Below are 14,732 nucleotides of genomic sequence, written 5' to 3'. Positions count from 1 at the left end.
CCCTCCTTTTGGGATTCCTCCCTGGGAGTGAGGAGACTGGCTTCCCTGGGAATCCCTCCTTTTGGGATTCCTCCCTGCCCTCTCCACAGCCACCTCCAGCTACATTCTGGCCTTCAGCCTCCGAGGGAAGAAGCCAAACATTCAGGCTTGGAAAAGAAAAAAGAGGGGAAAAGGGAGGCTCTGCAGTGTGTGAGATGGTTAAAAAGGTGATTCAGAGGTTAGCAAAATTAAATCTACCCAGCTGAGACTATATAAACTACACATAAAGAGAGGAATAGAATCTATAGAGGGTAGGTAGAGAGAGAAAGACAGAGAACACACAAACGGAAAGAAATTTTAAAAAATACGTAAATATTGTCTGGGCTGGGGACAGTGTATTTTCCTGATGTTTTTTCCAAACACACAGCTTTAGATTGGGTTGGCCACAAAAGTGCTGCCATGGAGCCCATATTTAGGCACACACACAGGTCCAGACCAAACCATTTTCCTGCATTTCCAACTCCCAGGAAAATTGTTCTGGGTATTGCATGGCTTCCACAAGGAAAAAAAAATAAAAGGGATTTGTTAAGAAGGTAAAGCTGCAAGAGAACAGAATTTCCTTTGCCAGTTGTAATGGAGACATTAAACAGCAAGCCTGGAGTGTGCCGGGGTAGGATCTGAGCTGCCAAGAGAGCCAGTAAGTGGGAAATGATGATTTGGATCTTGGAGTGGGTGTAAACACAGCAGTCTGAGCAAATTTTATCTGTCACATTCATTTACTGTTGGCACGAGACCTGTTTGCTGGAGCTACACGGGGGAAGCCCGGCTCTGCCAGGATTCCAGAGGAGGATGCTCCTTCCAGAGCAGGCCAGTCCTTCCCTGTCCAGGGCTGGATTTACTCGGGTTAGAGCTGTCACACAGCACTCACCTGCTGTCCTGGTGCAGCAGGGAATGCTGCTGGAAACCTGGGACAGCCTGGCCTGCCCTCACCTTCTTCCACTTGTCAGCAGAAACCCTCACAAACCCCAGGAACCAGATAGTGGAAATAGCCTGGTCTGCTCTCAGCTCCTTCCATGTGCCACTACACCCAGGGAACTGGAAATGCAGGAGTTACACAATATTCTGGAAGTGCAGGGACACCCCTCCAAAGCCAACACCTGTGTGATCTTCAGAGTGCTCTGCAAGAAACGTGGGGGAGCAGAGCAGCCCCCAGCATTCAGTACTCAGGGGGTCACACAGTGGGGTGGCACGGCCTTTCCTGGTGCTCCAGCATTCCCTTCAAGAACCAGGGGAATTTCATCCCTCCTGCAGCTGCACCAGAAGCTCCCGAGGAGCTGTTTGGCTCCAGTGGTCTCATGTTGCTCCATTACAAGAACTCCCAGGTGAAATGGAATAACAAAAGGGTCTGGGTAACAAAAGGGTCACGACTGAATGAGAGGCTGAACTTCAGCGAGCAGTAAAGCACCCTGATGAAAACAAACCACCAAAGCAGATGGTATCTATCCCTTGCAGATCCTCCTGACCCCGTGCCCTCACACAAACTCACTGCAGGAACAACTGCCAGGGCTGGGAAAGGCAGCTACTTACGACTGGCAGGCAAAGGACATTCCAAAGATGGGGATGCAGCGGAAAATGCCCTCCCAGCGCATGTAACTGACCCGCTGCAGCCACTGCCCGCTGAAGAGCCCGTGGTTGAAGGAGGACACCACAACCTGCAGCAGGACAGACAGCAGGGGTGAGCAGCCAGCCCCAAACAGCTCCAGGGCAGCAGCAATGCCAGGCTGGGATAACCCGAGCTGCCAGCACAGCCCATCCCAACCCCCCGGCTCCACTGTGTCCCACCCACACAGCTCCCAGGGCCAGGAAGGATCCCAGGGAGTATTCCAAGGGATCGGTGACGTTCTCGCCTTGTTTGATGCCATCAGACATCACAGCACAATTTCCACCGACACATTAACTGTGAGAATCATTGTTCAAAGCAACCTCTTTTGCACTTTTTAAAATGTGTTTTTAAATCCAAACAGGAAGCACCGTTGGCCTTAGAGAATCCTGTTCAGCAGAGAGAGACAAAGGGTCCTAAAACAGGATCCCACCTGCTGCTCCAGGGCCATTTAACACCACCAGCTCACCAAAGAGAAGGAAAAGCTTTATGGAAAGAGGGAGGAGCCCAGGCCAGGGAGCTCCCTTGCCATGGACACAAGAACTGGCAGGAGTTGGGTTGCACAGGAAGCAGAAGGTAAATATGTCTGAATGTCTGTTTATAATATCCTTGGATGGGGTTTCTAATCCCCAGAGATGTTTCAGTGCAGCCAGCTCTTGTGAATGTTGTGGTTTCTTAAAGGCACAGCTCCTGGGAGGTTCCACACCTCCCCGAGGAGGCAGCTCTGAGGTGTGACCCTGCACAGCCTACTAGAAAAGTTACATGGAAAGAAGTCCCACACCTCCCTTTCCTTCCAGTCCTGAAATTTGGGTGAGACAGGGCTGGAGCTCCAAGAGGGAAATCACAGGAGCTTCTGGGAGCTCACAGGAGCATCACAGGAGCGACCGGTCACCAAAAACCAACAGAAAGGAGGAAAAGGGGATGCCTGGTGTCCATACCCACCACGAACATGAACACGCTGTAGAAGATGAGAGCCATGGCACTGAAGGACTGAATGGAGGCCATCATGTTCCTCTGCAGGCTCAGGGGAAGGACAATGCACAGGGAGACAGCGAAGAGCAGGACAATGCGGAACGGACCCGACACCTGCACAACAGACCTGCATCAACACCTGCAGCAGGGAGGATACCCCACACACCTCCCAGGCAGCAAACCCTGGCATGGCTCATCTTTCCAGAGGGAAAAGCAACTTTAAACAGTGCAATTCTGTGTCTGGAGGTGTTTGAAGATGCTGCAAGCTCGGGCTCTGTCTGTGCTGAGCTGAGACAGTCACTGGGTGCCACTGTTGCTCTGCAGTGTGTGACAGGTCCGAGCTGGAAGAATTTGGGGGGTGGCTGGGGGGGTTAAATGCTAATCCAGCACAAGCTATTTAGGTATTTTCATGCAATTAAATAAAACCTAAATTTACTTGGGGAGATGAGTGAAATTGAAAGTGCTGAAAACTCCAATCCAGAAAATTAATCAAAGCCTCACACTGGTATTTAGTATAGCAGAACACTCTGGAATGCTTGGAAATATTTAATACCTAATTTGGCTGCAGCCTCAACGCATTTTTTTTAACTTCGCAGTCCCTTAATCTGAGCTTAGGAGCATCAGGCAGCACAGATAACACTCTACCAAAAATCCTTTTGCTTCCCTGCACGGCCCTCGTGCCGGCTCCAAGGAGCACCTCTTGCCTCTGAGCACCCTGAGCCAGCAGCAGGCTCATCACACGGCTGAGGAGGCAGGAACACAGAGACTTTGGCCACGAAACCAGCCAGGGACAAGACAAATTTCCCTCCTGAACTACAGGGAGGAGAGCTCAGGCAGAGGAACTGCCTGTCACTACCCACTGGGGCAGGAATTAAGGCAGGAAGCATTATCTCCCCCAGGAATCTGCTCCAGAATTAATAAGGGACCAAGTTAAAAAGAATTCCTTTGATGGAAATGCCTTATTGGAGTTTTACACAGCTGATTGTTTGCCATATGTCTGAGCTCCCCAGAGTTCCCAGAGCCGAGGCTCCGTGCACGAGGATCGCTCCGTGAGGGGACCCCACAAAGCCCCCCTGGGACCCCAGGGGTGCTGAGCACACCCCGAGGCAGGAGCTCTGCTGGACCCAGGGGACACAGGGCTCAGTGCAAGGGAGCACTGCAGGAGGGATTTATTCACCTGCAATCCGAGCATCTGGGCAAAGAAGTTGGAGCCCAAATCGCCGATGACGACGTAGAACGCGATGCAAGTGCCCAGCATCAGCCCAATCATGCTGCAAACACAAACAGGGACAGGGTAGGAGGGCCACACTCCCATCCTCGGTGCTGGGAAGAGCAGGACACCCCTTCTGCCCTCCATCCCAGTAAAACAGCCACCAGAGAACCCCCACCCACACCAAACACTCGGAGACGCAGCTCTGCCCACAACCCACACAGGGGTTTAACTCCTGTTGGGAGCCATGGGGAAAAAAAAAAAAACAAGGAAAACTAATCTTGGAGATGACAGGAACTCCTTGAACTCCTGGAAAAATTCAAAAGAATGAGCACGAGGCTCTCAGAGCCCCACACCCACTGCAGGACCCTGCCTTGAGAGTCTCAATATCCAGTGTGCTCTCCAACGTCTCTCCCCCAATGGACCACACTTTAATGAAAAGATTGTCCATGAACTGCTTCTCCTCCCACTCCTGGACCACTTTCCTTCCCAATTCCAATTATAGAACATCCCTGTGGCAATTACAGCCTCTGCTTGCATGGACAAGTAACATCTGAGGAATATTCTGTGTATTTTTAGTGCTGAGCTGAAGTTTGCAGCTGGGAAGAGCGAAGGAGCCGGCACCGCTGCCGGCCCTGGGCTCAACGTGCCTGGAAAAGAATCCCTGCTGGAAAAAGCAGGGCTGTGAGGTTGTGCCATCACCTGACATCTGCACTGGGGTCATGGGAGGGAGCAGAGACAGAGGCAGGATTCCCCCTCAAGGCATCTCGCAGGGAAGGGAGCACAGAGGGCAGGAGCAGAGCAGATCCTGGGATCCAAGGAAGCAAACACTCCCTCCCACTAACTCAAGAGCAGGGATGTCACCCCTGGAGAGCTGCCACGAGTGACACGGCTGTGATTTCACAGCAGAGCAGGAGAGCAGCTCATCCCCTCCTTCTGTGCTCCCAGAGCCTGGGAAGTGCTGGAGGGGATGGAGGTGACACCGGGGAGCTGTGCTCAGGGCATCTCACCCAGCCTCCTGTGGAATTCCAGGAGGCAGCCCAGGAAGGAAGGAGAGCACAGCAAGGCTCAGAAAGGTTTCCACCACAGACACTCAAACTGTTCACACTTTGAATCAGCAGCACATTTACCTTGTTTCCACCAACATTTTTCCTGCTTTTCCATAGGCATGAAATGCTGGCATAAAAGGGAAAAAAGAGTGGAAGTTAGTCAAAGAAAGGTCCAGAACAGGGCAAGATGTCAGTTCACAATTAGACACCAGCAGTGACACAGGGCAGTGCAGCAGGAACCCACCACTGGTATTTTGGGGCTGTTTCCCTCACCCTCCCACTTTCTTTTTCAGCCTTTCCCTTTGGAAACTGAAAACCACATAAGACAGGAGCAGGGATGAGGGAAAGCCAGCAAGCAGGTTCTTTTTTTTCTATTTAAAACCAGAAGTGGTGTGAAGCAGCAGCCACACATGGCAGCCATTAAAGGCAATGGGAGAGAAAATATTCCTGTACAAGATTGTGTGTGGCGAAAGTTAAAGTGGTGCAGAACTCCAGTCCAAGTCCCCTTTTTATTTTTATCTTCCCCCTCAAACTGGGCTGCCCGACATGGCTGGCTGGGAGAGCTGAGCTGGTGCCCAGAACGTTCAATCCCATTCCCAGAATACCCAGTGCTCCCAACCCACACCAAAGGGCTGCTGCCAAGGCTTTGCTTTCCCTCCCTCCCATCCTGGGGTTGGAGCACAAAATGCTCAGTAGTCCTCAAATCACTGGGTTTTCTCTAAAAAAAAGACAATGCCAAGAAAACTTCACTTCTATTTTTAGCTCCTACTGGGCAGAACGGGAATGGGGAGCTTTGGTGCCAAACCCAGACCACAGTGCCCAAATCTGCCAGTGAGGTCCAGCATGAACCCACCACCCTGGAGTCCCCTCTGCCTTCCCTCAAGGCACAGCCCAACATTCCCAGAGCCCGCCAGAAAACAAACTCAAATCCTTTCTGGAAGCTTCTTCTGCTATTTTAAATATTAGCTTCAACTCTTGATTTCCTTGGACTCTACTCGAGCTAAAAATTCAGGAAACGAGATGTTCTCCCACAGAATGAGCAAAAGGCACGGCAGGGACCCACAGCCCAGAGCAGGGATGTGGGGGAGCACCCAAAATAGCTGCTGGATCAGTGACAGGGCAGTGGGACAGGCGCCACCAGGCACCGTGCCCGGGCACGGGGAGCGGCCGCTCCACTCCGGCCTCCTCTGGGAATTCACAGCCATGAGGGAAAAGGCAACAGCTCTGGGGGGGTCAGGCCCACAGACAAAGGGTCTGGGAGGAGAAAGAGGAGCCAACAAGAGGAAAACATCCCTCCTGGAGATGGGTCAGTAATAGGCTGAGCTCGGGGTGGGGGGATGGAGGAATGGTGCTGCTGATCCTCCCAGAGCACATTCCAGCCTCTGGATACGGACACAGCCTGGGGTGATGCTGGAACCAGCCCATCCCTCCACATGTTTGGAACTGATGCTCAATGAGAACAAGCCTCCAAACACTGTGGGCAGGTGTCCCCACCTGGGGACAATGGAAAAATGGGATTCTTTATCTTTTCCAGGAGAGTAAATGTAAAACAAAAGGTAGAGTCAAATCCTTGGAATGGGATCTTGGAATGCCCCCAAACTGGGCAGAGCTTGCTCAGTACCTGGAGAAGCCTTTCAAACCCAGTGTGGTTCCTGGGACAGAGCTTCATCCCCTGGCCCTGCAGGGCTGAGCTGCCCCTCGGGAGCTGCCCAGCATAGCCCCAGCACATCCCGAGTGCTGCTGGAAGGGGAGGGATTCACTCATCTCCTGGTTATACCCATCTGGGAGCTGCCTGCCCTTCCCTCCTCACGCTGCAGCCCTTCCCCTTCCCGCAGTGGGGACAGGCCAGCGCCAGCCCAGCCAGGGACAGGCTTTGTGCCATGGCTGCTGGGGTTCCTCCGGAAGGCTCTGCCCGCCTGCAGGGAATGTGCACAACTTCCCTCGGTGCCAAAGCCTCCCAGGAGTGCCCGCAGATGTCCCCGGGCCCGGCCTGTGGGGACAAAGGGCTCTGTGTGGAGCTGCCTGACCTCGGAGCATTGGGATGCGGCGTGGGAGCGCGTGGCACCTCTCACGGCGCTGCTGCCAGCCCCCCCTGCCAGGAGGAAGCTGGGAAGCATTGCTGGCCCTCTCTGTATGGCAGCCCCTTGGCTCCTGGGCAGGCAGAGGATCCCTTCTCCCTGGGACATGCTCCAAGGTGGAGGGGACTCTCTGTCCTCCGGGAAGCAGTGCACAAAGGCGTCTTGTGAGGGGCAGGGAGTAGTGGCAGCTGGCCGGGGGCTCCCCCTTCCCCCTGGCACCAAAACAACCTCCCAGCCACGGGGCTTCTCCATCTTGTCCGTTCCTAGCAGATACAAGTGGGCAGAAGCTGGGATGTGCTTCCTGGGAGCAGCACCTCGGGCGCCCTGAGGGAGGAGCAAACCCATCTGTCAGCAGCTGGTGGGAGCCCCTGAGCCAGGGCAGCGTCAAACAGCTCCCTCCTCCCACAGAAAAGTAAGGCAGAATGAGGAAAAGGAGACTTTTCCTGCTGCTCCATATGCCAACAGCAAGGACTGGAACCCAAACACCTCCTCCTGCTCCCCAGGGCAGCCAGAATCCCAAGAGAGGCCACGAGCAGAGGCCAATCATGGCGCCAGCGCTCAACTCTGAGGTTTTGGCAGAGCCAAAAACCCACCCAGGGATCTTCCAGATGTTTTTGTTTTCTCAGCCCTTTGGAAGCTCGCTCTGTTTCCTCTCTGCTGAGCCATAAAGGAGCTCCCAGCTCAGATCCAGGCAGCCCAGCTCCGTGCCAGGCTGGCAGGACCCGCTGTCCCGGCAGCGCTGGCTGGGTGGGGAACTCGTGCCCAGACCCATAATTAATTCATCCCAGCCCCACAATTCATCCCAGATGGCTCCCAGGAGCTGGGGTTTGGATCATCTCCTCCCTGCCCTGCAGAGTCAAAACAACTCAGCACCCATTAACAGGGCTGTGGGAGCAGGATCCAACCCCAGCAGCGCCCCAGGGGAGAGGCTGAGGCAGAACAAGGAAACTGGGAACTGCAGCAAGAAAAAAACAATTGTTGTTCCAACAGCACCGCTGAGGAAATACAATCTGGGAGGCCAAGGAAGGTCGTGGTGCTGTCAGAAGAGCAGCAAGGCTGGGGAGCAGCCCCAGAGCTGGGGTCTCACCAAGGCCGGGGTAGGTCCTGCGCTTGCTGAGGTTGGCTGATTTCACCAGGAACATGCAGGACTGGTGAGTCATCCACGAGCAGAAGATCAGCAGCACGGCTCCCAGGAGGATCCCACACTGCAAAGGAGCACGGCAGGAGATGGGGGGGTCAGCCCCCCACCACAGCCCAGCCACCACCCTCCCTCGGCACCCTCAGCCTCCCCCCCGTGTTCCAGCCATGTTTTTCCCCCTTTCAGGAAGTTCTGTCCCCTTCCTACCAGCTCCACATCACCCTTTCCACAGCACAAGGACACGTGGAGCACACACCTGCTTCCCACAGCTCCCAGCTGCAGCAGTCCGAGCCCCGAGCAGCAAACTGGGAGCAGAATTCCCACCCTGGCTCATCCCTCCAGGGAGCACAGACAGACCCCGAGGTGCCACCTCTGCTGCAAACTGATTAATCAACAACCAGCTGGCATCACACACTGCTCAGCCAGCCCCCGTCCCTGAGCAGGGCTGGCACCCACGGGCACCCAGCAGCGGCTTGGCAGAGCCCCAGATGCCAGGGAGGGGCAGGGGCACAGTGGGGCTTGGAAAAGCCTCCAAGTTACGTTCATCACGTGGGCAAAGCCTTGGATTTCATTTCTCCCTTCTCCTTACAAGACAGGCCCAAACCATCAGAGAGACCACAGGGCAGGGAAAACCCAGAGTCTGGAGCAGAAGTTTTGAGTTGGAGACGTCACGACTGAGAAAAACGCGGTGTTTGCAACATGAAATGCCTGCTCTGGGTCTGAAGCGTTTCCTCCGCTGACTTTCCTCTCCAACCAGGGAACCACCCCCCAAATTCGAGCCAGAAGGGCAGAGGCGGCCGCTGCCCGCCCGGCCCGGCCGGGAGGAGCTCGTAGGGGCTTTCGGCTGCCACGGGCACGGACCGACCCCCCGCCCCAGCCCGGGGACACCGGCAGGACCCCGCTCGGCCCCAGCGCCCGGCCCTCACCTGTCGGAAGCAGAAGGGCACGGTGAGCACGCTCACCCCCACGATGCTGTTCACCACGTTCATGATCAGGCCCCAGTTGGAACCCGCCGCCGCCGCTGCCGCCATGGCCCGCGGCGGAGGATCCCCGCGCCGGGGGACCCGGTTTGTGGCCGCTCCCCGAGCCCCACGGCCGGCTCGGAGCGCCCGGTGACCCCGGTCCTTCTCAGCCGTCTGTGCCCGCCATGGCCCCACCGGGCACGCCCCGACCCGGCACCGGCCACAGCGGCACTTCCGGCTTCCGCCGCCACCGCAGGAAGTGACGTGTCCGCGCGGCGGAGCGGGGCCGCTCCTGCCGCCCCGGAAGTCTGGACTCGCTGGTGCTGGAGGACCAAGGGGGGGTCTCCGTGCTTGGGGGCACCCCCGGAGAGCCGAGCACGGCCAGGGAGGTGCGGGAATGCACCAGGACACACATCTGTGCGAATCCGTGCGTGGAAAGGCACGGAGAGGAGTGTGCGCCTGCCTTTACATGCGTGTGTGCACATACACACATGAGCACACAGCTCACGGCAGCGCTGGCACCCAAGCGGGGGTCCCGGGCCTGATGGCGGCCTCTGAAAGGCCCCTCGAGTGCAGCCCATCACCCCCGGCATCCCCTCCCCTCTGCACATCTGGGCACGCATCCAGCTGTGTGCACATCTGCTCCCCATCCCGCCCGCAGCCATCCCCAGCTCCGCACCCCCACATCCCACGGGAGAAGGGAAAAAGAAAGAAAGATGGGGGGGTGGGGGGCTCTGGAAAGGTCCCCCGAGGCCAGGCGTGGCGGCAGCTCCAGGTGGCACTCGCCAAGGGCACGTTCCCGTCGGAACAGAGTGAAGCACAGCGCTCGTATAATTTGCAGCAATTGTGATGGGAAACCGCAAGAATTTGCTCTCCAGAAGGTTTGCAGGGAGGTGAACGGGCGGCCTAATTCCCTCCAGGTGTGCCGCAGGATCGGTAGCTCCGGCTGTGATTTCCTGGCTCCTGTGCCAGAGCGGTGGCTGGGTCCGTGTGTGTCCTCGGGGTGGGACCCCCCTCGGGAATGTCACCCATGGCCAGGAAAAAGGCTCTGGTGGCTTCTCCGTGTCCGAGTGGGAGCTGGGGGCTCGGGAAATGTACAGAGCCAGTCAGGAGTCGCAGTGACACGGGATGGGGACACCAGGGGAGCTGCCCCTGCTCTGCCACCCTCCTGTGCCACAGCCCCGGGGCTCGTCCATGCCCGTCCCAGTGGATGGGGTTTGCTGCAGCTCCTCAGGCACCATCAGCTGCTCTGCAGCCCCAAACAGCCCTAATTCTGCCTCCAGCAGGAGCCGGCTCCATCCCAGCAGCGCCAGGGCAGTTTCCCATCACACACCTGCCGAGAGCAAGGAGAATTCTCTGGAAAGCTCCAACCACTCTGAACGGGGCACCACCAGACCCTGCCCTGCCGGCAGGGGACACCAGGAGCCGGCAAAGGGAAGGGTTTGGGAGCCAGCGGCAGCGTTCCCACTGGGAATCCCCGGTGGCTCAGAGCCCTTCCCAGCCCTGCCCCGTGGCCCAGATTCCTCCCACGGAGAACAAGCAGCCCCAGAGGATGGCAGAGCCAAGTGACTGTAATTAGAAATGGGGGCTCAGGGCTGGCTGAGCCCGCAGGGACCCTGCCCTGCTTTGTGGGAGCACAAATCCCTCGGGATGCCGGGGCCGCTGCTGGGCCCGATGCTGCTCCGCAGGGATGTGCCCGCCTGTGCTGGCACACTCGGAGCTGAGCCGAGCCCGTTCCCAGCTCCCACGGGTGATGCTGTCCCAGGAAAACAGCTGGGTCCATCTCTGCTCCCACCCATCCCACTCTTGCTCAGGGAATCACCTCAGTGGCAGCTCCATGCCAGGGGGCTCCCATGAACCTCCCATGGCACGGGGATGCTCTTCCCTGGAACCATCCCTGCCCTCTCTTCCTGGGGGACACAGCAGGGCCCACGGGGAATAGGGAGGAATGGGAACCCCCTCTCCAGGCCTGGGGCAAGCCCACCCACACCTCAGCCCATGTCCCCCCTTCACCCCACCCAGCATCCAGGGCCACCCTGCTGCTGGTTCCACTGACAGATGCCTGGCAGATCCCTGGAACCGGCAGGGATTGAAAAACATAAATTAAAACAAATTGCAGTTTTATATTGCAAATAAGGGCAGTTTGATGGGTTTTATTGCAGAACAACCATTAATGAAGTGCAGTTTCAGGCACCTTAATTGCTCAGGGACCAAAGTTCATTCCATATCTCCAGCAGGAGCTGGGAGCCGCCGCGTGTCCCGCGAGGGCCTGGCAGATTGGGAATGGGATTGGGAATGAATTTATAGGCACGATGAGGAGGATGGAGGCAAGGGGCCAAACCCACCTGAGGGGGTTAAAGGAGCATGGGACAAACAGCACAGGTCGTGCTGGAGGGAGGCGAGAGTCCGTGGTGTCCCCGCCATGGTGTCACTCCAGCGTCACCCCAGTGCCAGCTGTGGGGCCCTGCATTAGGTACTCACCATGGGATGCATTTTGGAATGGGGGTCCCTAAGCATTTGGGATGCTGCTGCTGCCCTAGGGGCTGGGCAGGAGCGATGCAGAGCCAAGGGCGTGGGCGGCCCCGGGAAGCCCCCTTCGCCCCCCAGAACAAAGCACGCGTGGGTGTGCAAGGCACAGAGGGGCGTGCAGGTGGACACGGCAGCGGGGGTACAACCACGGGGGATCCACGCGCAGCCACACACACTCAGGACACGATCGCGCCCGCCCCACGCGAGCCCCGGCACTGTCACACCCGCGCGTGGACACGCTCCCCACCTGCACCTACCCACGCCTAGAACAGGCACCGAGCTGTACCGAGCCGTTCCGAGCCACATGGTGCCTTACCGGACCTTACCGGGCTGTACGGAGCCTTACCGGACCTCACCGGGCCGTACGGAGCCTTACCGGACCTTACCGAGTCGCGCGGGTCCGGTGCGCTGCCCCCGCGCGCGCCCGTTCATTCACCCGCCCGCGCCGTGGGAACGAGCAGCGCGCGCCGCGGGCGGGAAGCGCAGCCCCGCGGTGGCCCCGCCCCTCCCTGCGCGCATGAATGAGTGAGCCCCGCCCATCTCCATATTAGGTTATCCGGCGTTGCTCTGCTGGCGGGGCCTAGTCCGGCCGCCCCGCCCTTTCTTTCCGCCAATCAGAGCGGAGCGCTGGGCCCCCCGCCGGGCACCGGCCTTTGTTTGTGGAGGGCTCCGGGGCCAATGGGAGCGCGGGACAGGGGGCGCTGGGCCAATGGGAGGGCGGGACGGCGGGCGCTGGGCCAATGGGCGCGAGGAGGGGGCGCGGGGCGGAGCGCGGGGCACGGCCCGGCCCGGCCACGTGCGCGCGGAGCCGCCTCCGCGGGGACCGGGGACAGCGAGGGGACCGGGGGGACCCCGGCGCCACCGGGCTGTGTCCCCCGCCCCCTCCCCAGCAGTGCCAAGGACACGCGCCTGGCGATGCGCTGTCCGTGCCGCCTCCCGGTGCCACCAGCGGCTCGGCACCTTCCTGCTCCGGTAGACCCCGGGGGATCACGGTGGAGAGGCCCCAGCCCCGGCTGCAAACCTCGGGCGCTGTCCGGGGTGTTTCGTGGATCGGGGCAGGCCCTGACAGCCGGAGGTGGCAGCAGGGTTATTTTGGGCTTGGCTGCCTGTGGCCCCATTCGCCCGTTATTGATGGGACTGGGGCAAGGGCATCGTCCTGGGGGCTCTGGGCAGCAAATCCCAACTGCAGCGCCCATGCAGACGGAGCTGCACCACATGGGACAGGGCTGTGCCCAACACGGAGGGGCCTGCACCGGGCAGGAGCCTCCCACGGCGTCCTGCAAAGGAAAATTTCCCACCGAGAAATTCCATCTTGTGCCTGGGATCTGCAGTCCCCTCCTTGGATGTGAGAAATTCCCAACCGTCCCCAGCGCCAGGCCAACCCCGTGCCATGGGCACACTCATGGCAAAGCCGGGGCACCGCCAGCCCGGCGGCTGGAGGAGCAGCTCTTTGTTGAAAGGGTGAAGGTCACGGTCGTTTTCTCCGTCACAGGCAGCTCCCAGCTCCATGTTTGTCCATCCCCGTCCCTCTAGTGCTCCAGGACACCGCCACAGCCCAGCTCAGTGCCACACCGCCCGTGGCACCGACATTCCCGGCCGGGAGCCGCGGTGCTGGCTGCTCACGGCCAGCCCGGGGCTGCTGACTCCGCTCCGTTCGCCCCTCATCCCCGTCCCCGCGACTCCCACCCCCAGCGCACAGCTCGGGCTCCATCCCCCATCCAGCCAGGCCCGCCTGCGGCGCTGCCAAACCACGGCAGCGGCAGCGCGCCGAGCACCCGGCCCGGGGCACGGCCCCGGTGCCGCCCGATGGCCGCGACAGCGGCCAGCCCGGCCCGGCCCCGCCGCGCTCTCTGGCAGCCGGGGAAGCACCGGTGCATCTCCCGGGGCCCGGGAGAGAACAAAGGAGGGCAGTGCAGCGGAGGGAGCGGCGCTGCCGGATGCGCTGCAGCGCGGATAATCCGCCCCGGCACAGCCCCCGGAGCACCGGCAGCCCCGGCCGCGGGGAGCGGCCGCTCGGCCCGAGGCGTGAGGGCTGTGCGGGGTGGGGAGGGGGCTCAGCCCGGCTCCCCCGGCCGCCCCATCCCGGATCCTCCGGGGCGCCGTGCCCCCCGTTCCATCCCGCCCCGCGGCCGCGCTCACCCCGGCTAATGCCGCGCCATAAAGTAACCGACTTACATTAACGACTTTTGTCACCAAAGTCATTAACATAATAGGGCTTCCACATCAAAATTGAATATTAATGCTCCGCCGGCTGCGGAGGGAGGCGGATAATTGCTCTAATACATTTTCCAGTCGGATTTTCGCATCGCGGCAGCAATTGCATTAGCAAACCCGATTATTCCCACGGCCGGTACAATGGGACGGTTAATGGGAGTTAAGTTCCTGCCTTTTTCCTCGGACCCCCGAGCGGCTGCGGCTCCGTGCCCCCCACTGTCCCCAGCCGCGGGGGGCGCGGGGCAGGGCACGAGGTCCCCGAGCAGGGAGCGGAGGGGACAGCGCTGCGGAGCCACCTCGTCCCTCCGCGCCGGCAAACACGACCCTTGGACGCAGACGGCCTTGAGACACGCCGGGAACGCCGTGGCCAGCTGGAAAAGCGCCTGTCCCCGGAGCCGTGCTGTGCCGTTCTGTGCCGTTCCGAGCCGCGGGGAGCCCTGGGATGAGCCGTGAAGGACAGCAGAGGGGACAGAGGGGACACAGCAGCGCGAGGGTCGCAACACAGCGGTGTTGGGGATGCAGGGGTTGTTCCCGGCTCCTGCTCCAGCAGGGTCAGGGGACCCTCCAGCCTCCTTTCCCTCCCGAGGGGCTCAGCAGATCCCGGGAGGATAAAGCTCAGGAAAACAGCTGAGGTGGGGGGAAACTGCCAGGGTTGTAGCTCCTTCATTGCACCCCTAAACATGTCCCCTGTGTAGGGACAGGCTGTGCCCTCTGCCACCACACCCCATCCTCGGGGTCCTCTCCTGTCCCCCCAAAGGGGACACCGTGCTCAGGGGGCTCTGTGGTGGTCCAGCCCCAGTGGAGGGGGGGGGGGGGGGAACAGGCCCCGTGAGAGCAGCAGCAGCAGTGGACAAAAGCAGCTGCAGGGCTGGAGGGTGGATGTGGGGGGATCCTCATTAAATTGACTTTAATTGTGCTCATTTGGCCTCACTTCATTGATC

General features: G+C 59.4%; 1 protein-coding gene across 1 annotated transcript in view; it reads right to left on the bottom strand.

Annotated features, from left to right (window-relative positions):
- Positions 1 to 9,656, bottom strand: part of SLC38A10 (solute carrier family 38 member 10) — a 30,184-nt gene extending 20,528 nt beyond the window's left edge. Inside the window, 9 exon segments of the mRNA XM_059864674.1 lie at positions 1,567 to 1,691; positions 2,582 to 2,725; positions 3,789 to 3,882; positions 4,952 to 4,997; positions 8,036 to 8,153; positions 9,013 to 9,317; positions 9,320 to 9,385; positions 9,388 to 9,521; positions 9,523 to 9,656. Of these exon segments, the coding sequence (XP_059720657.1) occupies positions 1,567 to 1,691; positions 2,582 to 2,725; positions 3,789 to 3,882; positions 4,952 to 4,997; positions 8,036 to 8,153; positions 9,013 to 9,317; positions 9,320 to 9,385; positions 9,388 to 9,521; positions 9,523 to 9,641 (1,151 nt within the window). The 5' untranslated portion in view covers positions 9,642 to 9,656.
- Positions 9,657 to 14,732: the final 5,076 nt, after the last annotated feature.

The sequence above is a fragment of the Haemorhous mexicanus genome, chromosome 20 (genome assembly GCF_027477595.1).
Source record: "Haemorhous mexicanus isolate bHaeMex1 chromosome 20, bHaeMex1.pri, whole genome shotgun sequence".
NCBI lineage: Eukaryota > Metazoa > Chordata > Aves > Passeriformes > Fringillidae > Haemorhous > Haemorhous mexicanus.
The sequence above is the reverse complement of the archived record's forward strand: the minus strand, read 5'-3'. Positions and strand labels throughout refer to the sequence as shown.